The sequence below is a fragment of the Trichechus manatus genome, unplaced genomic scaffold, assembly GCF_000243295.1.
Source record: "Trichechus manatus latirostris isolate Lorelei unplaced genomic scaffold, TriManLat1.0 scaffold00119, whole genome shotgun sequence".
Lineage (NCBI taxonomy): Eukaryota > Metazoa > Chordata > Mammalia > Sirenia > Trichechidae > Trichechus > Trichechus manatus.
In genome coordinates, this window is record NW_004444055.1 from 1,352,296 (window position 1) to 1,374,949 (window position 22,654).

The 22,654-nt window shown below is 45.6% G+C and overlaps 1 protein-coding gene and 1 long non-coding RNA gene across 3 annotated transcripts in view; one reads left to right on the forward strand and one right to left on the reverse strand.

Moving 5' to 3' along the window:
• Window positions 1-6,432: 6,432 nt before the first annotated feature.
• On the reverse strand, window positions 6,433-10,780 carry DUSP6 (dual specificity phosphatase 6). 2 transcript variants are annotated; one of them, XM_004384188.3, is made up of 3 exons: window positions 9,466-10,779; window positions 8,382-8,816; window positions 6,433-7,364 (listed from the first exon to the last, which is right to left on the reverse strand). In XM_004384188.3, exons 1-3 carry the CDS (start codon window positions 9,863-9,865, stop codon window positions 7,057-7,059), a joined length of 1,143 nt encoding a protein of 380 aa, XP_004384245.1. In that variant the 5' UTR covers window positions 9,866-10,779; the 3' UTR covers window positions 6,433-7,056. The 2 variants fall into 2 exon arrangements, with proteins under 2 accessions (XP_004384245.1, XP_004384246.1); XM_004384189.3 differs by lacking the exon at window positions 8,382-8,816 and having other exon boundaries at window positions 6,583-7,364; window positions 9,466-10,780.
• Window positions 10,781-11,711: 931 nt separating this feature from the next.
• LOC111821983 (uncharacterized) overlaps window positions 11,712-22,654 on the forward strand; it is a 60,497-nt gene continuing 49,554 nt past the window's right edge. Inside the window, exon 1 of the long non-coding RNA XR_002825280.1 lies at window positions 11,712-11,823. This is a non-coding gene — a long non-coding RNA (uncharacterized LOC111821983). The remainder of the gene's footprint in view (window positions 11,824-22,654) is intronic.

Here is a 22,654-nt window from a genome sequence, read left to right on the forward strand (position 1 = left end):
TTGTAAAAACCCTACTGTATCTTTTATTTTATGCATCAGTCTAAAAAAAAAAAAAATGTTTGTTTTGGTGTGTCAATATAGAGACAGATGAAAAAAGAGTTGGAATAAAAATACAATTACAGTAGTGTTAAAAACTTCAATGTTTTTAAGGTAGGACCATGAGACTAATATGCCTAAGCATCTTTTGATCCAACTCAACAGGTACTCACAATTTTTACAGTCCTACATTCAAGCAGCTTTCATGTAAGATGTAGAAGTTTGTATTTTCCAAAAATGACTGCAACAGTATTTTCCATTTCCTGTGCTCTTTCAGAATCTTGCCCCTCTCCCAACAAAAAGTGGATTCTATGTCCCCTCTCCTTGAACCAGGGCAAGCCTTTGTGAATAGCAGAAGTGACTTCCAAGCCTAGGTAGGTCATAAAAGGCAATACATCTTCCACCTGCCTCTCCCTTGCAATGTTCACCCATGGAGCTCAGCCACCACATTGTGAGGAAATTCAGGCCACATGGAGAGGAACCAAAGCTCATGGCTTTCATATCCACTGAGCTCCCAATTGGCTGCTAGCCAGCACCAACTTGTGATCCAGCTGAATGAGCGATCTTGGAAATGAATCCTCTAGCCCACAGTCAGGCTGCTCCAGCCAATACTGCATAGAGCAGAGTCCTGTCTTCCCTGCTGAGTTCTGCCCAAATTGCAGACACATGGACAAAATAAATGATTGTTGTTGCCTGAAGCCAATAAGTGTTGGTGCGGTTTATTATATAGCAATAGATAACTGGAAATAAGATAAAGGGAAATTCTTGCAACAATTGTCCAGGAAGTTATGTGGCCCTTCTGTGCCCTCCTTGCTTGCTTTCTTCCTCCTATTAGCACTTTTAATAGGAATCAAACTGAATCTAATGAAAAATGTTTAATGTAATAAATACTTTTTCTCCAAAAGCAGGAAAGAGAAAATTCTAGCTTAAAGGGGCAACCATTTTCAGACTTGCTTTATGCTTTTTAGGATGTCATTATCAAATAATGACACTTTTCCTCCTGGTATCTGAGGGTTCATTTTTGCAGATATGGTGGTCCAGAACTTCCAATCTGTAGTAGACAGTGGGCATGCACATGTTCTGTGACAGTCTTTTCCATAACAAAGAGGAGAAGTGGGCGGGCAAAATTATATAAACATGGGCTGTTAATCCTTCCCTATATAAAAAATAAAATATAGGGTCTAACATGTTCATTGGAAGATTGGGAGTATGGGAACATGCAAGGACTTGCCCAATAGTCCCTTGATAGTTCCTCTTTGCTTTGCGTCCTTAACAGAAAGATTAAGTGGTTACATTTGGAAACACAACATTACCTTTAGCCTTTGAGGGCTCCTGTTCAAGTCTTCGGTTGCCTTTTATTTTAACCTTGTTTCACTCAGCCGGTACAATGCACATCAAGGCCTGGATAAATATTTGTGAATTGGCTGAACTTTGTTCCATGTCCTTAAATACTCTTAGGAAATCAATTTTGGACTCTACAGAGGTTTGAAGATTCAGTCACCAAAACCAGACTGATTTAGAGCCAATTACTAAATCAGCAATAAGAACACAAGAGGAGTAAGGGTGTTTGAAAATCTTGCAGGATCTTTTGAAAAGCGATTATGGCTGTGTTAGGAACTGCATATAAATTCACACCAAAAATAATCCTCCTGAAGCAGTTAAAGGTCTGAAGACTGACTTTTTTTTAGAGGACTTTTCAAGAATATTTACTTACAGCCAGCTACCACATGATCTACCCTTGCTGTGTTTTCTGCCTTCCTCCAATTATTGGTTAATTTGCTAACCTGTTTACCTTTGTTACTCTGCATACCTCCACAATGTGTCTCCTTCCCGGCCCCCTCCCACTTTAAAGAGGGAGCAGAGTGAGGCAGTGAAATTCTTTGGTGCAAGCAGAGTGTGGGCAAGGGTCAGGAGCAGGCCTGACAGCTGCTAGCTGCTATAGAGATCCTTAGAAAAATCGGTTCTGTAATTTATGGGCTGGTGGGCCCAAGATAGGGCAAACTTTCAGTGGAGAGGGAGGATGGAAGCTTCCAGATGGAGGACACCTCTCTGGCAGCACACCAGATGGGGCCCTCTGGTTCTCTCATGATTTGGCTGCTGAATTTGGGTTTGATTTGGCAGGTCACTTAACCTCTCCTTCCTCCGCTTCCTCAGCTGCAAAATGGGGTCACCACTTCCTAGCCAACATCATGGGGTTCTATAAAGAAGAGGAAAGAATGATGACAAGCAGTTTGCAACAGGAAGAGCTAAAGGCATCAAAATAGGAGAGGTTTGGATTTTCTTCCCTGTCGATGATTATCAGTTCGTGCCCAGGAGCAAGCACACCCGGGTTCAAAGCTCAGTTCTACCACTTCCCATCTAGGTGATGTTCGGAAAGATATGGGCCTCTCTCTGCCTCAGTTTTCTCATTGGAAAATAAGGATAATATTAGGGCCTACCGCACAGAGCTCTTTTGAAAATTAAATTAGGTAATATTATACATGGAATATGGTACTGCTGTGCTTAATAAATGTTAGTTACTATGCTTTACTCACTCTGTACCTTATTTCATCATTTAATAAGAATCATCAACCCGTAACAAAAAACAAACCAAACCAGTTGCCTTAGAGTTGATTCCAGCTCATGGAGACCCCATGTGTGCAGAATAGAACTGCGCTTCACACGGTTTTCAAGGCTGTGGTCTTTTGTTAGCAGATTGATGAGCCTCTGGGTGTGTTCGAACCATCAACCTTTCAGTTAGTAGTCAAGTGCTTAATCGTTTACACTACCCCAACCCAACCCATGATCAGAAGGCTGGAATTATGAGTCCTAGAATGAGAGGTAAATACTCTCTCATTTTCCAGATAAGGAAAAAGAAAGTAAAGCTGCTGCCTTGCCCCGGGCCACCCACTTCATTAGTCAGAGAGCGCAGTTAGAGTTCAGGTCTCCTAATTACAGAGTCAGGGTGTCTCCATTTTTACTCTTTTGAAGCCTATGTTGGTATTTCTACCCCCAGATAACCTTTTCTAGTCCCAATTTTAATCCTAAAGCCTATTCATACCATTAACCAGTGCATTCCCTAAAACCTATGCCCCCTGCATCAAACTAGCAGATAACCGTCCCCCAGAAAATCTCCCCAGCCCCCTGCAGAAGGCCAGGAAAGGTAAAGCTTTCTGGGAAACCTGAAGAAGCCACTAATGGGGACAACAGGTGAGGAGGAAGGCTGGGGAGCTGCAGCTGGCAAAGGTTGCCCTAGTAACCATGCAGGCTCCATTCAGAAAGTGAGCCCAACTCCAAGATACAAAATGATCGTCTTCCTGCAGTTTCTGCGAGCACAAAGAACAAGAAAGAGGAGGCATGGAATGGCCAGGAGAAAGGGAGGTGCAGGGTGAGCTGGGGGCCCATGCTGTCAGTCACAACCTTCCACCTTACAAAGAAGAAAGAAAAAGAAAGAGAATAGCTCTTTGAATCTTCTGGCCTACGTGAACAGTAAAAACCACCCATTTAACATGAGTTCTTTTGTGGGAATCGAGGGAAGCAGGCACCCCTCTGTTCACCAGCCTTATGAAACAATATGCCAGGAGAAGGGGGAGAAACCCCAAATGTTGCAACTTTATGGGGGTCCCAAACTCTACTTGCTCCCTCTCCTTTATTCAGCTGGTGACAAACACCATTTGCTACCAATTTATTGAAAACTTCTTTTTTCGAAGCTTGAGCTGCTTAAATGCAGCAAGCTCCCTCTTCCCGATCGCAGTCAGACACTTTGCTGAATGGGCCAGGCTCAATTATGCTCCTTCCACAGGTTCAGCTCACACTGTGACCCTGCATGGCTTCCTGCTATTCATATGTGTTACTTCCCCTTTGTGGTAATGGCTTATGGCACGTCGCCAAAAAACATTATTAATTTCAGAAGTGGACTGACAAACAACAAACCCACAGTGAAACGAGAGGAAGTGCTGGGGAGGCCAGCTGTCAGCTTGAGCCCAGCAGCAGGAACTCAATGTATGCAGGTTTGAGGAGGAAAGGAGATGATAATCCACAAAAAGGAAATGCACTAAAATTATCCACAGACCATATTTAAAAAAAAAAAAACAAGAAAAAGAAGAAAGAAAGAAAGAGAAAAGAAAGGGGAAAAAAGCATACAGCTACTTGAGCTGCAGCTGGACAGGAAATTGCTAACACTGCTTGTAAATCCCTACTTTGAACAGGCAGTTTAGGGAATGCCAGGAGCGGAAACCGTTCAGAACTGGATTAACACTAGCCAAGTCGACCTGCAACCCACTTCTCCTTTCTGAGTTGCTGCTGACTTGGGGCACCTAAATAGGAGAGACTGACTTGGTATTTTTCTACACCATTTCTGTTTGCCTTCTATACATGCTTAGCTGCTAAAAATCACACTGGACAGTTTGATACTATCGCATGAGGGCCCACTTTCCCCTTAAAATGCAGACTACCCAACAATCCAGTATCTCACAGGTGCCATGTGGGTAAAAAGTTCATCTTTCTCTCTGTCTCAGATGAAGTTTCCTTGTGAAAAGGGCCCAAACTGTAGGTGACGTATGCTCTAGTTCTTTTGACTCCGTACACCTGCCCTTTACTTTTATTTTGGTTTGCGTACGTTTTTACGCAGAGTAAGGAGAGGGAAGGCCCCAGGGAAAACCACAGGATATTCAGCCTTTATCTTGAAAGAAGCTGTCCAAAACAACCCTTACATAAGGTTCGATAGAAGTTTCAGGCCGACATTCTAAACTAGCCAAACAAAAAGCACATTAGAACAGGATGGCAAAAGTTTCACCTTAAGTGTCAACGTGGATGGATGGAATTCTAAAGCCACATGCAGGCTCAGCAAGAAAGCTTAAATATGCCTTACGTGAGGATCAGAGGAGAAAGACACCATTCTGGATTCATTATTCCAACACTAGGATAACTTACAGGTAGAATTGCCGGACAGTGAAAACAGACTAGAAAAAAAGTTATTCCTACTTTCCCCCTGGCATTTCTAAGCCTTTTTTAGAAGATTGACAAGGAAGGAAATATCTAGTTGTCATTGTTGTTAATTGTTGTCAATTCTGACTCATGGCGACCCCATGTGTTCAAAGTAGAACTACTCCATAGGGTTTTCAAGGCTGTGACCTTTCAGAAGCAGATTGCCAGGCCTGTCTCCCAAGGCACGTCTCGAGTTGCCAACCCTTGAGCTAGTATGGTAGTTGATCACTTAATAGTTTGTGCTACCCAGGAACTCCTTGTCATTCTGGTAACCCTTTTTATTCCTATTCATGAACACTCTTATTTTACACCTTGGTAAGCTGTGCTCTATGGCTTCTTTTTTTTTTAGTGTCACTGTAATTTTTATGGTGGCACAGTAGTTAAGTGCTCAGCTGCTAACCAAAAAGTCAGTGGTTCAAACCCACCAGCCGCTCGGTGGGACAAAGATATGGCAGTCTGCTTCCATTAAAATTGCAGCCTTGGAAACCCTATGGGGCAGTTCTACTCTGTCCTATAGGATCACTATGAGTTGAAATTGACTCAACAGCAATGGGGTATGGGTTATAATTTTCATGAACAAGCTGGAACTCTATTCCCCAAAACTATTCTCCATACACATGGATGCTGTATGACCATTCTATGATGCCATCTTTATTTGAAGCAAAAGATTAGTTCTGTAAGTGCACCTGAAAGACATTCTAGGAATAGCTTAGAAAATTACAACTTTGCCCTGCTACCTCCTACATGCTTTATAAGCTGCTATCAGCACCCCCACTGAAAAATTTCTCCTAAAATGTATCACTTCACATGTCAGAAAAGATAAGGAGAGATTTAAAAAAACACACACACATTCAATAGCCAAAATAGTTATTTATTAATAATTTAAGGTTTACATTCTTATAATAAATTCCAGCTCAAAACTTTACACCGTGAATATAATGGGAGCAATTTAACTCTCCCTTCTTTACAATCATATGCATTTCACTTATCAAGTGGGTACCCATGCTCACACACACACTTCCAGTTTTATACAAACTTTTTTTAAAAAAGGAAAGAAACCAACTCCAAGTATTGCATTTGAGGTGACACTCCCTGAAGAATTTTGTACAGAGGTAATATGCTGTTTAGCACAGCTGAAGTTTAAAAAAAAAGAAAAGTGAGCCCATGATTTTGGTGTCTTTCCAAGATATCCCCTTTGAGACAACACAAGCCAAAATATTTACAAAGGTAAGGCATAGTCAAACTACAGGAAGAGAAAAAAAATCACAAGGAAGATACATGAAAGAAACTAAAGACTGTACCCTAACAAGGTCTTAGTGATAATATCGTCCATGAAAACCTCATTCAGAGTTGGTACAGTAAAGTTGAACATGCTGCAAATATACCCTTTGGATTAGAAAAGAGCAAAAGTTTCTATTTTTTTTTTGTTTGTTTGTTTTGTCTTAAGAAGTGGCATACTGCTCTTTCTCCCTTTGGATGATTTCTTTTAAACCCATCAAAGAAACAACAAACACAATTCAAACAAAACACTGTCACATGACTTAAGATCAATTATTTACAATAATCAAATGTAGTATCAGATTTTTTTTTTTTTTTTAAACTGATTCCACAAATACAGAGCTGAAACCTCTCTTTGGCTCCTCTATATGAAAATTAAATCAGTCTTCATTGAAGACAATATATAGTCAGTTCCAGATGCAAAGGAAACAGCCATACAAGGCCTAAAGAACACATGCTCCTACCCTACCATTTGGTCCTACCCTATATACCTGGAAGTCCTCGAATTCCATTCCCTGCATGGGTAGGCTGTACACTGGGTACGGAGCAAAGCTATGGCCTGTATCTATACAGCGTGTCCTGTTCTTCCAAAGGAAATGGAGCAAATCTCTCCTTTCATAATAACCAATTCCGTACTTGGCAACCTTGTCTAATACAGACAGCTGGTGTCATTCTGACACTTGGGGCCACACACAAACAAAGCAGCCCAGCTGATGCTGCCAAGAGAAACTGCTGAAGGAACGGCCACATCCCAGTGAGGAGGGTCCTGGGGCCCTTTCACGTGGATTGCAGGGAGTCCACCTGGTAGACATTCTGGTTGGAAGGAGTGGTGAAATACAGCTGCTGCCCCGGAACCCGGTTGTCACAGGGGCTGCTCAGTCCCAGTGTCCTCTCAAAGTCCAGCAACTGGCCCATGAAATTGAAGTTGGGGGAGATGTTGGATTTCTTCATCTTGACAATGTCGTAAGCGTCGTTCATTGACAGATTGAGCTTCTGCATAAGGTAAGCCACAGTCACAGTGACCGAGCGGCTAATGCCAGCCAAGCAATGCACCAAGACACCACAGTTTTTGCCCCGGGCTTCATCTGTGAACACACAGAAAGACAAGATTTCAGTAGAGCAAAACCTTTTCTGAATGATCAGTCTAAACAATGAATCAAAAAAGAAAAAGGAAAAAATATACATATTGCATATGGCAGTTGAACCCAGCAGGCAGCAGAAAATGTATCATTGAGATAAAACATGTACACTGGGGCACAATTACATATTTCAGATATTTTCTGAAAAGGGAGCTTTTGTATTAAGTTTCTGCCAACAAAAAACTCCTTAATGTGTGCATTCTTTGCCCCAGAATGTGAATACCAGAAACCCTGCAATATGGTTGTGAATGCCTTTTATACAGACAAGCAGACTGCAAGGGTCTATTAAATTATTTTCCAACTGTTGTGCAACTAACAATGGAGGTATTCAGGCATTTTAAAAGAGAGAGGGAAGTCACAGGGGACAGCCCATTAGGAGGAACAGGATGTCGACATGGCCTGAAAATGAGTTCCTTTGTAATAGGAAATGCATTACAATGCCTGGAGATTCGCTTCTCCCAGGCTTCCAGCCCACAGTTCTTCCTGCTGGGTTCAGGTTACAGGCACTGTCTCACTGTTACCGGTATCACGGTATCATTCATCTGGACGACATTTAACATTCAATCGCTTTCCAACAATTAACCTGATGTCCTAAAATAACTCCCAGGTCTTCTTTAAATTATAAAGTAATGCTAGAATTACTGTCTACAGAAAGTATTTCTACTTAGCTCTTAAACGTGGGAAAATCGTGTCTGCTTATCATCGTTATCCCCTCCCTCTTTCAAATGACTGAATTCAAACGTTCAAGAAACAGCACTTCAATTACACCCGTGGTCTGTAACCATGTCATAAGGCACTTTCCTCAGCAAGAAGATAAATCAGTATTAAGAACGCCATCTGAACCTTAGAGACCTCCAGTCCAACAAATTAGCAAATAGCAGGAACGATGAAAAGCCTAAACTCTAAGCATGGCTGGGTGTTCTGCATTTAAAAGTCAAAGCAACGAGTATTAATTAGCCTCACCTATGAAAGAAATGGCCTCAGGGAAAAACTGGGACAGGTTTTGGCTCCAGTGATCCGAGATGGGGATCTGTTTGTATTTAAACTCTCCTGCGTTCTCAAAGAGATTCGGCAAATTGGGGGTGACGTTTAAGATATACTTGATGCCGAACTCCTCCAACACGTCCAAGTTGGTGGAGTCCTTGGCACAGCCCAGGTAGAGGAAGGGCAAGATCTCCACCGGGAAGGAAGGCTGACTGTTGGACAGCGGGCTGCCATCCGAGTCCGTGGCACTATTGGGGTCTCGGTCAAGGTCAGATTCAATGTCGGAGGAGTCAGAGCTGATCCGCAGACCCCCGAGTCCCAGCACTGGCAAGGGCGGCGAGCTGCTGCTACACGAGCCGTCTAGATTGGTCTCGCAGTGCAGGGCGAACTCAGCTTGGAACTTACTGAAGCCACCTGCCAGGACGAGAAAAGCAACAGCGTAACCCGAGATCTCGTAGTAGTTTTCACAGCTTGTGAGAGCCGCAGCCAGGCTCAAGAAACACCACGAGCACCCTCCAAACCCCCCACCCCTCCCCCTACACACAGAACCAAAAAGAAAAGAAAGAAACACACTTGAATGTGCACCCTCGAGAGCGGCACGAAGGGGCCGCCGGCTTCCCCCTCGGATCCCTTATTCTTTTGAATCCGGAAACGCACAAAATGGCAACTTTTCCAAGTATTATAAGGGGCTAGAAGGTGCCAATCTACACCCAAACGACCTCTCCTCTTCTGCAAATCTTAACTCTAAATCGATCAACAGAAAGCAGGAAAAGGAGAAGAATGTTGCAGATAGGAAACCAGAGAACTCGTTGGAAAGAAACAGCCCGTGCCAGGGGCCGGAAGCGGGTGGCTTCTGCGCCGGACAGGCTCGCGGATGCGGAACGCACGCGGTGCACGGCCGCGGTCAGGTGGTCGAGCCCTGGCTAGGTAGCATGACCCCGAAGCGCCAGCCGAGCGCAGCAGGGGCATTTTCAGTCCGCGCGTCCGGCCCGCAGCCCGCGGTCCGCAGCCTGCAGCCCCGCGCCCTCCGCCCAGCCTGGTGCGTGGAGCCCCAGGAGCGTACCTTCCAGGTAGAACGCCCTACAGCCCTCGTCCTTGAGCTTCTTAAGCAGTAACCCGAGCACCGACTCGCCACCCGTGTTCTCGTTCCAGTCGCTGCTACTCTCGTCGTAGAGCACCACGGTGTCGGTGCCGCAGCGCCGGATAAAGCGGTCCCGGTCCTCGCCGCGCGTGAAGAGCGCGCGCACTGGCAGGTTGCCCTTCTGCAGGCGCCGCAGCATGATGCCCGGGATGGCCACGTTGATGGCGGATTCGATGTGAGACGACTCGTACAGCTCTTGCGCCCGGCAGTCCATCAGAAGCAACCGCTCGTTGCCCAGCTCCAGCTGCTCATTGACCCACGCCACCGTCTTGCTGATCGCCATTTCCGACGCGAAGGGCACCGGTCTGAGCGTATCTATCATGGGGGTTGAGCTGCGGGCGAAGGCGGGGTGCCTACCAGACGCCCCTCGGGGCAGGCATAGGCCGAACGCGCCGCGCAAAGCCGCCGCTCCCGGAGCAGGGTTTGATTCCGCCTCGCTTTTCCCAAGCCGGGCTTAGTGGTTAGGGAAGGGAAGACAGAAGTGAAGCTGGCGGTTCCCTCTGCTCGGGGCTGCAGCCTCTTTTCGTGTCAATGGATCTCTCTGAATGGAGCTGCCCAGACAGTTTTGTTCCTCCCCAGTGAATGAAATCCAATTAATTCGGACTCCGTGCTACTGAAAGGGAAGGGGAAAAAAAGTCCAGCGGCTCCTAAACCCTCCCTCCGAGGTTGCACCTCAAATCCACCCGGGCGTCTTTCTCCTCGGATTATTCAAGCCTCGATTTGCTCACTGTCCTTTGGTCTCAGCCTTCCCACAACCCTTGCGCGAGGCAGCTCCTCAATGGATACAAACAGCGAGCGTCTCAATGGATACATTCTCAGAGCCAGCCAATGAGCGCGCTGCGGAAGGGGCTGTTGCCGTGGGGACGGGCCGGCTGGAACAGGTTGTGTTGATGAATTGTTAATGAGTTTGTCATTCACAAAAACGGAAAGGAATTTCCGCTCCGGATAAGCCCCAGTGCAAACAAGCTGCAACAGCGGGCTCCGCGGGAGGAAAGAGAAAGAAGAGGAGGCGGCGGCGGAGGAGGAGCAGGGCACATAAACCAGGGCACTTCAGTTGTCTCCTGTTTCCTTTTGTTGAGAGTTCACACTTCGCCTCGGAACTTTTGCGTACAAATGATTACAATTAGCCGACACAAAAGCTCTTGTTCGGGACGCCGATGTTTGCGAGTTAGCTTTAGAAAAACTTATGCTTTCTCCCTTTTTATCCCCTTCAAACTCATTTGGGCCCGAGTTCGCCTTGACACACACCCCCGCCCTCCTTTAGGCAGTGTGTGGCATTTATTTGCCTGTTTAAAGAGCCCAGCTCTGTTTGCTTGATGTTCTTTTAGCCGAGGCTGTGTTGGGACTGGTGAACTGCTTGGGCTTTAGTGACCGATGAAGTGTTAAATGCTAATCCGACGTTTTTCGAAACAAATCAGGACTTGGTTGAAACATTTTCAAGCAAGCAAACAAATGTCTGGTTTTCCAAACAAGCAGAATCGTTTTGTTTTTTTTTTTAAATAGTGTTTTAATTTATTTAAAAAAAAAAAAAAAACAGTGGAAGCTGCAGAAGCAAATTATTTGGGCAGCCTGATCTTTTATTCCGCTCCAGCGGCGTGGGGCGTTAGAAACCATTGTTCTGGGGACCTAAGTCACTACCCTACTCTCGCCACCCACTGCACGCTAGGGGGTCGCGCTCCTTAATCACTTATGGGCAGCAAGCTTGGCTTCCGACCGAGGAGCCGGTCTGGCGGGGCTGCCTGGTCGAGGTGTGTTAGGGCGCGCTGGGCCAGGCCGGCCTTCCCCGCCATGAGCAAGGTGGGAGGGAAGTCCTCCCGAAAGGGTTGCACGCTGCGGGGACTCAGCTGGCGGGCTCGACGACTGCTTACTATAAACAAGAACTCATGTAGGAGGGGACCCTCACCCTACGGGCCCGGCCGCAGCCCCTCACCCTGTCTGGCCTTGTTCCCCATTTCGGCTGGCCCCTCTTCCCTGCGCCGGCCACCGCCCCCTCCCCTGCCCAGCGCCGGGCACACGCGGAGCCCCGGGTACACGCGGAACACCGGCCGCGCCTGCGCGCTGCACTCCTTGCTACCGCCTGCTGTCCCACCTCTCCGCTCGGCGGGCGCGGGGCATTGCGCGACCTCGCGGACGGGTGCCGGGCCGAGACCCGAGCGCCGCCTTCCGCGCCGGCTTAGGAAAGGGGTGAGGGTCGAAGAGGCGAGCCGGCTGGGGTTCCCTGGCTCCCAAGGTGGGCGGGGAGTCACGGGGATCGTCTCTACTGCTCTGCCAAGCATGCAGGTAACTTTGGGAGCTGGTAGCCGGGCCGAGGCGCCGCGGGGCGTGGCGGGAAGCCGGATGAAGGCGTGGCCGGGCGGGGGCAGCGGCGGCTGAGAGGCGTATTCCCGGCGCGCAGAGTGCTATTGTTATATAAAAGTGTCCTGGCTCGTCCCTCGCGAGCGGAAAACCACCTGTGTGCGGCCGGCGCGGCGCAGCCTGGCGCGGGGGGGCTGCGGCCGGAAGGCGCGAGCCCTAATCCGGCCAAGTCCCCTCCCTAACCCCCGGCGGAAAAAAGGCCGCGCATTGTCCCGCCGCCGCCTGGGAGGAGGAAGCGGGGGCAGAGGCTGGCGGAGAGAGGATTTGGGGAGCGTCTCTCCTCGCCTCTGCACCCACCTGGGCGGTAGCCAAGTGTGCCTGAGGTCGCAGGGTCTCCCCTCGCCCGACGCCCCGCACTAATGGGCCTGCCCCGTGAAGCTCGCGCTGCAATTTGCATTTTTAATCATCCTCCTCTTCTCTGCTTCTGAGAAGGTTGGTTAAAAAAGGCGGCTGCGAGGCTTAGGCTGCCAATTTTGGAGCTCTGGTGCAGGCAGACGTCTTCTGGAGGAGCACGTTCTGCGAAGGTGGGGGTTGCCGTACTCCTCTCACCGTGCCTTTTTTGGGAAGCTCTTGGAATGAAGCTCCCAGCTCTGCAGATTTGTCTGGAAATCAGCCCGTTCCAATTCGGGGAGGCCTGCGCTAGATTTGACGCCCCCAATCCGCCCGCTACCCTGTAGGGACGTTCCCACCTCAAGACATTTTAGTCTCGGGGACCCGGGGGCGGGGTGGCAGAAGCTGGATGCCTTGCATCGGAATTGAGATGGGCACAATCTTTCAATCTATCAGAAGAGGCAGGGAGGGAAGTTGGTTTCTACTCATCAAATTTAAAAAGGCTTGAGCCTCGGCAGAGATTTGGGGGGATAATCCCAGCACTTCGCCAACCTGAAGAAAGAAACATTTAGTTTTATCCATGTTTCTCTATTGCTACGGGAATGTCGTTTGTTCGTGGTATATTTAACCGTATGGCATCAAGGACATCGGGAGTGAGGCTGTCCGGGTTTGAATTCTGCCCCCACCTCTCTTAGATGTGTAACCGTGGTGAAATTTTTCTAACTGTTGGAAGCCTCAGTCTTCCGCGTTAGTGTAACGAGGATAATAACGAAAGCAGCTTCGTAGGGTCGCGATGATAATTGAATGAAGTACAGTGAAGTGCCCTAATATGGTGGAGGTACGCTTTAACTCAATTCATATCATTTTTATTGTTTTGATTTGGGAACCGGCAAGATGGCCGGGATTCTTTAGGACGTTTTTTTTTCCATCCCAAAGACGCCCTTTGAGGTCTGCCTAAGGGCAGCCAGGAACTTAAGTATCTGCAGCAAAGCCCCCCGCCCCCCAAACTGCCCTAACCAGTTTAATCTATTCCAACTCAGCTGTCAAGCAAAGCAGGTGCTGCCCTAACTTAAAAAAAAAAAAAAAAGCCAGTAGCCATTGAGTGGATTCCAACTTCTAGTGACCCCATGTGTGTCAGAGTAGAATTGTGTTTGTAGGGTTTTCGTGGCTGTGACCTTTCAGAAGCAGATCACCAGGCCTCTCTTCCCAGGTGCCTCTGGGTGGGTTGGAGTCAACCAACCTTGATGGTTAGTAGTTGAGCTTAACCATTTGCACGATTTAACCCTAGACCAGGCTTAAAATCCTTTAGCACTGTTAAGAAGAAGAATGTACCCACCTACCTTTCTAACTTCTCCCAGCTAAACCAAAAAAAACCAAACCCATTGCTATTGAGTCCGTTCTGACTCATAGTGACCCTATAGAACAGAGTAGAACTGCACTGTAGGGTTTCCAAGTAGCTGGTGGTTTCGAACTGCTGACCTTTTGGTTAGCAGCTGGGCTCTTAACCACTGGGCCACCAGGGTCCTCTTTCAAATACTGTGTGCTGCTGCCACACCACACTGATATAATAGAAATAATGTGTATTGGGCATGGTCTTGCTTTATGTGCTTACGTGTATATAATATCAGGCAGTCTTCAACAACCCATTTATATTATTCCTATTTACAGAGATTAAGGAATTTGATTGCCATCACATAATAGCAAACATCGGAGTCAGGACTTGAAGCCAGGTCATTCTCAGATTATGGGCACTGTGGACACCACACTCATCACCCAGGGCTGTTTTCTGCCTAAATTTGGAAGATTTCAAGGTCTCCATTTTTTTTTCTAACCATCAGGCTTTTCCAGCCTCACGTATTCTCCCCACAGATGTTGAGGATCAAGTTAGGCTTATTTCCTTGCTCGTTTTACATGGGTTGGTTTTCTTTGCCTGCACCTCTTTATTAGTCTACCAGTCACTAAATGCACATTCTCCCTTAGAATATGCCTTAGATTCTAATCCTCATAGCCACCATTACTTACCTAGTGTGTCAGCGTGGTACATGGGCCTGGTATTCTGACAGAAAAAGTCACTTAACCTCTCTGGGCCTGCCTCCCTCCCTTCCTCCCTCCCTACCTCTCGCTCTCCCTTTCCCTCTCTTCCTCTCTCCCTCTCTCCCTTCCTTCCTTCTTTCTAAGTGCCAGGAAGGCAGCTTTGAATAAAACAGGCAAGCATACTGACCCTTCTGGAACTTACATTCTGCTGAGGGGAGACAATAAATAAAATCAATGATTATACACTATATTAGAAAGTGAAAATGTATGGAGAAAAATAAAGCAGGGAAGAGAACTCAGCAGTATGTAAAACTGAGAATACTTACACCCACCTCAAAGGACTGAGAATTAGAGACAACCAAGATGACATACGAAAAGTGTAGGGCACAAAGCGGATACTCAAAAGAGGTTGTTTTTTTTAAAAAAAAAAAAAAAAAATTGCTCTTTTTTAAAAAAGCTTGAACGCTGTTACTGGTGACCCTGTCTCAATCTCACCTTCCTGACTCATTGGCCAGGCACCCAAGAAAAGCTCCCTCAGAAGATACGGGTTCTTGTCACCAGACAAACCACAGGCTTCCTTACTTGCAGAGGCCTCTGAGGGTATCTGTCATTCATTGTGTAGAGGGCTATGTTCAGCAAAGCATCTCTGAACCATTGTCGTAAGTGCACAGAAGCAATGTCAAACAGATCCTCATTTCTCTCTGTGTCCGTGTGTGCACGCACCAAGCACACATGCTTCAATTCCTCCCAGTGTTTCCCCCGGAAAGCTCCTTAGAAGTTGTTAATAAGGCTCAAATAAACCCAATACACTTAAGGAAAAAAAAAAGTTGTTAGTAAGTCTTTTGATTTTAAGTTTTGCTGGGCTATTGAAGCATTCCAGCTTTGCAGGAATTTTCCTGAGATTGGGGGCACTTGAGAATTACAAAACCCAAATGTGTTAGTATGACCTTTAATCTTCTTGGAGTAATCTCTGTAAATACAATGACATGTATTAACACATCATGTGAAAATAGCTAAACATTTTCAGCAAGTAGGGAAAAGGAGTTTTGGAAGGTCTGACTTAAAATGTAGTCTTGTGGCATACCGAAGATTCACTTTTAGAGGCTCCAGGGAGGCCCTCAAAGTGACAGTGAGTGGCTTTAGAGCAGCTCAGCTATATCTCAGAGCAGAATTTAACTGCTTTTGGATATGTTTGAAACAGTATGATTTGAAGTAAAGGATATATGCGGGGGTGGATTATCCAAGGTAAACACAGTGTTTACCTTGCTTACCAGATCATCTGTAGTGAACAATTTCACATTTTTTCACCATATCAAAGATTCTTCTTCTAGGTATGGCTGGCATCTGTCTTTTTCCCAAACCCACAGCACCTGCCTAGAGAATTAAAGCCTCTTTTCAACTTTACAATCCCCGACAGTGGCATATGACCCAGCAAGCAAAGTAAGCACAGATTTATTTATGTTTACTTACTAATCTATAGTGAACTTGCCTATTGGGTATATTCCGCCTCTGGGTATATAGGATGCACAAAACTCATCCTGAGGGCTCTTGACCGGTGCCTCAAGAGATAGTAAGTTACATGTGAACTGGGGAACGTAAAAGGCCTAAGGGACTGCCCATATGCATTGATGCACAAAGAAAACCAAAGGGAGTTTCTGATCTGAGCCCCAATTAAAATACCAGGAGGGCAGGCCATAGGACCTCAGATGCTGGTTTGGCAACTTCATGCAGCTTCTTCCGGGGCAAGGAGCTGCAGGGTTTTATTGGACTCAAGTTAATGATTCTCCCAGTGTGGGGGATGGCAGGCTAGATTAGACTATGACTAAGAGGTAGCTGGGCAGCAGCACGGCCAGACCACGTCCACAGTCCTGTCTAGGGAGTGGCTGGAGCTTTCCTATAAACTAGATGGCACTCTCACACCTTGCCAGAATGATACGACCTGAAGAAAAACATGAACTGTTGTGAAATTTAGACCTTGGCCCTAATCACTGTAATCTTTTAAAAACAATGGTCTTTGTCAACTTTCTTGTGTTTCTGTTTCCCATCATCTGAGGAAATGCAGATTAATTTACATTCAGGATCCCATAGAGGTTTTATCTAGAATTTTCTTTTGAAGCCAGACAGTCTCTAGCAAGGAAATGCATTAAAGATAACAGTGTTGATTTCTTCTTTCAGATGCTTTAATCCTTTTTCTTACATGGGAAAAACATGGGTTTGTTCTTTATTTCTTTGGTTTTTTATTTTTTCTTCAGAGTCCGTGGGTGGTGCAAATGGTTAAGCACTCAACTACTAACTGAGAGGTTGGTGATTGAAACCTGCCCAGAGGCACCTCAGTAGAAAGGCCTGGAGATCTACTTCTGAAAGTTCACAGCCTTGAAAACCCTACGGAGTGTAGTTCTACTGTGCGCACATGGGCTTGCCATGAGTCGGAATTGACTCAACTGCAACTGGCTTTTTGTTTTTTTTCCTTTATATCCAAAAAGTAGGAAATGTAAAAGTATATATAAAAAATCATCAGGAAGTTGGCATTTCTGTAGTACAATACAAACTTTATTTTGGACAAGAAATGACAGCACTTTGCTTTCCATTGTGCTAATTTTAAAGCTCCAACAATGATTTCTAGTGGAGAAGCATGGTTTATATCTCCTTCTAGGTAGGCGGGGGACTATATCTATTCATCTTTCAGAACCTACCAGTGCACGTCACTGAGCACTATGTGTGGTGCCCTGGGCATTAGCCATGATGCCTCCGTATGCACAGTATTTGTCTTGTGCCTCCTTGTGTAGGCCATGTCTCCTCTGGTGACTTTCCTTCCCATCTTGTGTTCCTTTTCTTATGCGGGTGTGAGAGTGCATATTGTTGTTGTGCAAGAGAGCTAATTTTCTAAGTTGGTATTATTTCCTGCTGCCCTATTTTTGCCTAGGCAATAGGTGGAAATGACTGTGTGTCTGCAGTACAAAGAATGCTTTAACTCAGTTTCTCGAACTTGAGAATTCAACAGCTCCTCCAGGAATATATTGGTGGATCACCAGGGGCTCTCAAGTCCGGTCTAAGAAATGCTGCTTTAGGCCATTTGGTGGGTTAATTACAAAAGTTATGTTTGGATATATCATGAAAGAGCAACATAATGGCTACAGTTTCTTCTACTCCAAGTTTTCTACATGTTAAATGAAACCATCAGGACAGCCCTGCCAAGCAGGTATACCATTATGACAATTTTATAGATGGAGAAGCCTAAGCTCAAATGCTAGGTAAGTACACTGGCATCCAAACACACATCTCAGTCCTTTCAAAGACTCTTCATTCACCCTGCTCTCTACCCCATAAAGGTGACCTAAAGCATGATTCTAAGGAGCCCTGGGGGCACAATGGTTAAGTGCTCTGCTGCTAACCCAAAAGTTGGTTGTTTGAACCCAACCAGTGGCTCCTCCGGAGAAAGATCTGGCTATCTGCTCCAGTAAAGATTACAGCCTAGAAAACCCTATGGGGGAAGTTCTACTCTGTCACATGGGGTTGCCCTGAGTTGAAATCAACTCGACAATACCAACAAAGCATGATTCTTGCAGCCTGTTATGAATTCGACCTGTTATAAAATGGTAGCTTCTACATAATTTATTACATTTTATCTTGGTGGTCGAGACTGGGAGTTCTGGAATCAAGACAAATCTGAACTCTAATCCTGGCTGCCCTGCTATCTAATCGTGTCACTCTCCCCATGCCTCAGTTTCCGTATCTATGAAATGGGGTTACAACATCACAGAGCTATTGCAATAAATGAGTTATTGTTGTAAAGGGGTAGAAACAGCCCTGAAACAATAACAACTCATTGACTGTTACCTGTTTTTATTATTAATGCACACACACAGCTCTTAATAATGTGTGTTGACCTTGCAGAAGAGGAAGTATATAATGGAAAACATTACAATGTCAATTTAGTTCTTACAAATAGAAAAACAATCCATACAAGATATTGAAAATGTTTTTTAAAAGAACAGAGTCGATTGCTTTACCAGCCCTCGTAATTACCGATGTAAGCAGCCCAGAAATTAAGGTTTCTGTTCAGTGTGCCAAGAGACCTGGATAAATTGGGGACAATGGGAATGCTGATTGCACCCGAGAGGTTTCCAGCAGTCTAGGACTCGCCTGCTGAAGTAGCTGGCACTTTCTCCCTCTATCACTTCTGGCTCACGGCTGTTCTGGTTAACTTTGTGATCTTCTATAGGGGAACTGGAAGTCTTGGAAGTGGTCTGGGTGAGGTATCCACAGTCTCTCAGTGTTCTGGGTTTGCTGTCACTGATGGGAGCACCCATTTGTATTCCGGGTCCGCAAGACTTTAAGGCCTTCTGCATCTAAGCAGAGTCTCTGAATTGTACAAACAGTTAACACACTTGGCTGCTAAAAGAAGGGTTAGTTCAAGTCCACCCAGAGGCACCTCCGAAGAAAGGCCAGGTGTTCTACTTTCAAAAGATCAGCCACTGAAAACCCTATGGAGCATAGTTCTACCCTGACACACATGAGGTCACCATGAGTCGGAATCAACTCCATGGCAACTTGTTTTGGTTGGAATCTAAGAAATCTCATCCTCAGGGAATTTCCTTCCTCTCTCAGACTTCATGCACAGCAGGAGCTGTTCAGATGTGTGTGTGTGTGCAGGAGAGGATCCAAGCTGGGCAGGAGACCCACTCTCCCGTGACTGGAAAGAATCGTCGGTTCGTGGGTGAAGGGCATGCTGCTGGAAGCTACATTGTTAAAACATCTCAATCTTAAGTAAACAGACCACCTGCTTAGTATAGTTTCTATAGTAATTTTTACACATGTATGAGATGTTATTTTTATGAAATGCCTGACAAGTGTGCAGTCTTTGATATAAACCCATCAGGTTGTTCTGGACCCACCAGAAGTTTTAAATTCCTTACCCAAACATGCCCCCCACCCCAAGTAAAAACCCTTGCTAGATCAGACCCCACCTATCCAGTTTCCCTAGGGAAAGAGCCTTTAGGATGGGATTTCTCTGCCCCTTTGTTATATTGTTTGTACGGTAATTTACTTTTAAGTAATTCAGCATAAGTACTGTAGTACTCTTATGCTTTAATCCATTGCCATGAAGTCGATTCTGACTCATAGTGACCCTGTAGAACAGAATAGAGCTGCTCCATATGGCTTCCAAGGAGTGGCTGGAGGATTCAAACTGCTGGCCTTTTGGTTAGCAGCCAAGCTCTTAACCACTGTGCCACCAGGGCTCCAATACCCTAATGCTTTAGGGATGGATAATGAGCTGTGGTATTCTTTAATGTGAATCAACCATCTTAGACTTGGTGACCTAAGGGTTTTTAAAATTTCACATAAAAGACATTAAAAATTATTTCTATTGCTGAAATTGGTGGCACTTACCATATGTGACTGTTAGAGGAGGTTTGACAGGACCCACAGTTCTAGCATGGCCAAGATATAAGTAGGCAACCAGCCTACCTATGTAAGTAACAGTGCACCCTTCAGCACTGGAGCCCACGATCCTCACTTCACCTAGGATGCTGGCACCAATCATACTGCACAAGTGCCGGTTTTGGTTTTGGAACGTTGCTGCGTTGGCTTCACTATGGGCTTTTCATGCCAGTGATGTTAATCCAGGTACTAAGGGCAGAGAGAAGATCCGTTCCCCAACCACAAACAGTCTGTATGAAAAAAAAAACAAACTAAACCCTTTGCTGTCGAGTTGATTCCAACTCATGGCTACCCCATGTGTTGCAGAGTAGAACTGTCGCTCTGTAGAGTTTTCATGGCTGTGATGTTTTGGAAGTAGATCGATAGACCCTTCTTCTGAGGTGCCTCTGGATGGGTTTGAACCACTAACCTTTTGGTTAGTAGTCCGAGCGCTTAACCATTTGCACTACACAAGGACTCCTTGTATAACTGTACCTATCTGCTAAAACTTATGTTTTCATCAATTTGGTATGAGATTTGCTTTTATTGTAAGAGTGAGATGGGAGTGCGGTGAGGAGTGTAACCTGAATCAGGGACCTCTAACCACTAGAGGCCCTTGATTTTTTATCAGAAGAATCTGACCTTTACCCAACAGCAAAATGACTCAGAAACAAAGCTTCTGAAAAACAGAGTCCTAAGTCCTAGGGATTCTGCTTTAATTGATCTAAGTTGGGACCCAGGTGTTGGTATTTTTCAAAGGCCTCACTAACCAGGGTATTTTGATATATGGCCTGGGCTGAGAACCACTGGCTTAGACAATTCACAGCAATCCCCTTGCCTAGAGAGAGGTTTCCAAGAAGCCCTAGGGAGGCCATCCCAGCCAGATCCCACCCATTGCCGGCACGCCGGTTCCAACTCGTAGTGACCTTGTAGGGTTTCCAAGGCTGTAAATCTCTACAGAAGCAGACTGCCACATGTTTCTCCTGTGGAGCTTCTGGTGGTTTTGAACTGCCAACCTTTCGGTTAGCAGTTGAGCACCTTAACCACTGTGCCACCAGGGCTCCTTAGCCAGATCAGTGGGTCTCAAAATGAAATGTTTAGAAACACCTGGAAGTACTTGCTCAACATCTGCATCAGGGCCTCTCCCACAGGTGTTCTGATTCAGAAGGTCTGGAAAGGGGCCCAGGCAACTGTATTTTAGTCCACCAGCAGTCCAGGAGAGGATCATACTGTCCCCAATTCTGTCCGTGGGTTTGCCTAATAGCAGGTGTCTCCTGATAACAGCATCTAGTGTTTATTGAGCTCCAATTGTATGTCGATAACTGAACTGACCACTGGCGCGTATGCAAATGACTAAGAGTCAGATCCTACCAACACGCAAAAATAACAGTCTGACTGGGGAGGCCAGACTTGTGGCCAGGTAGCTAGCAGGTAACACAATAAATGCTATTTTTGCAGTAGATAGGAAGTGCTGTGGGAACAAGGAGGAAATGGTTATCTCCCTGGGGTGGGAGAGGAGGTAGGGGTGGTGCTGAGACGTGTCCCAGAAAAGGCAACATCTGAGTTAGATGTATATGTATAAGTGGATAAGAGAGTAAAGGGACTCTAGGCTAAAGCAAAGCTTTGGAGGCATGAACATGCATGACAGTTGGGTGCAGTTGATCAATATGGTGGAAGAAGAGTAGCAAAGAAAGGCAGGAAGGGTAGTTTAAAGCCAGATGGAAATGGGCTTTGAATGTCATGCTAAGGAGTTTGGAATTTTTCTTTAGGCAATGAGATGTCATCAGAGATATTTATACAGGAGTGTGACATGATTTCAGAATATAATTCTGTTAACAAGGTGAATAGACTGGAGGGGAGAGAGAAAATGGGCACAGGAAGATTAATTAGGAGGCAATTGCAAATGTCCGGGAAAATGATGCTATACCCCCCTGCTCCTTATTTTCCAGTTGTCCTGTTCTTAGAATAGTATAGTAATCATCCTGCTTAGTTTTGTTTCTCTTATTTCTGGGGCTAGACATTTGCTTAGTCCTTCTGTGACTCAGAATCCCTTCCTATTAATGGAAGATGACAATATACTTATCTTACCTCACACAGGGAGATACTGAGAGATGCTTGTAATCATAGCCAGGAAAGAGGGGGAAATGTTATTCTAAATGCCAGTGGCGTGATTCCGCTTGGGGAAAGAAACTGCCCCCCACCCCCACTTTGCATTATGAAACATTTCAAAGCTACAGGGAAGTTGAAAGTTGAGTAAAAGCAGAAGCTTCTGCAGAAATTCCAAGCATTCACTCCTCAAGAAGTGGCATCTCTACTACCAGGTCCATTGCACTTAGGATGAAAGTGCCATGGCAACCTATCCAGCTATAAACAGTGTTTTGTAAAGAAAAGCCTGTTTTCCCATATAAACAAAAGCGTTGTTGTTAGTTGCCCTAAAGTTGGCTCCAACTCATGGCGACCTTAGGTATAACTGAACTAAACAAGTCCTGTATCATCTTCAAGGTCATTGGTATGTTTGAGTCCATTGCTATGGGTATTGTGTCAATTCATCTCATTGAGGGTTTCCCTCATTTTCGCTGACCCTTTACTTCACCAAGCATGATGTCCTTTTCTAGTGATTGGTCTTTTCTAATGATGTATCCAAAGTAAGCAAGCCAAAGTCTCGCTACCATCGTCACTTCTAAGGAGCATTCTGGTTGTGTTTCTTCTAATACTGATTTATTTGTTCTTCTGACAGTCCACAGTGTACTCTGTATTCTTTGCCAACACTACAATATAAATATATCAATTTTTCAGTGTAAGGGATGTTAAAAAATTATCCTATGGCTGAAATGGTGGGGGGTGGGGGCAGGGGATGGGAAATCCCATATTAGAGGTGTCAGACACAGTTGTTTAAGTGAAGAGTTGGACATAATGCTTTAAATTGTGCTCTCCCGTTTCAGGCTTGCATTGTGCCCTCACATTGAAGGGA

Excerpts from the sequence above, each read along its gene's own strand:
- DUSP6 (XM_004384188.3), bottom strand. The coding sequence starts at position 9,865 with ATGATAGATACGCTCAGACCGGTGCCCTTCGCGTCGGAAATGGCGATC. Across the intron at positions 8,817-9,465 it reads TAGGGCGTTCTACCTGGAAG|GTGGCTTCAGTAAGTTCCAA; the intron begins GTACGCTCCTGG and ends TCGTCCTGGCAG. Across the intron at positions 7,365-8,381 it reads TGAGGCCATTTCTTTCATAG|ATGAAGCCCGGGGCAAAAAC; the intron begins GTGAGGCTAATT and ends GTGTGTTCACAG.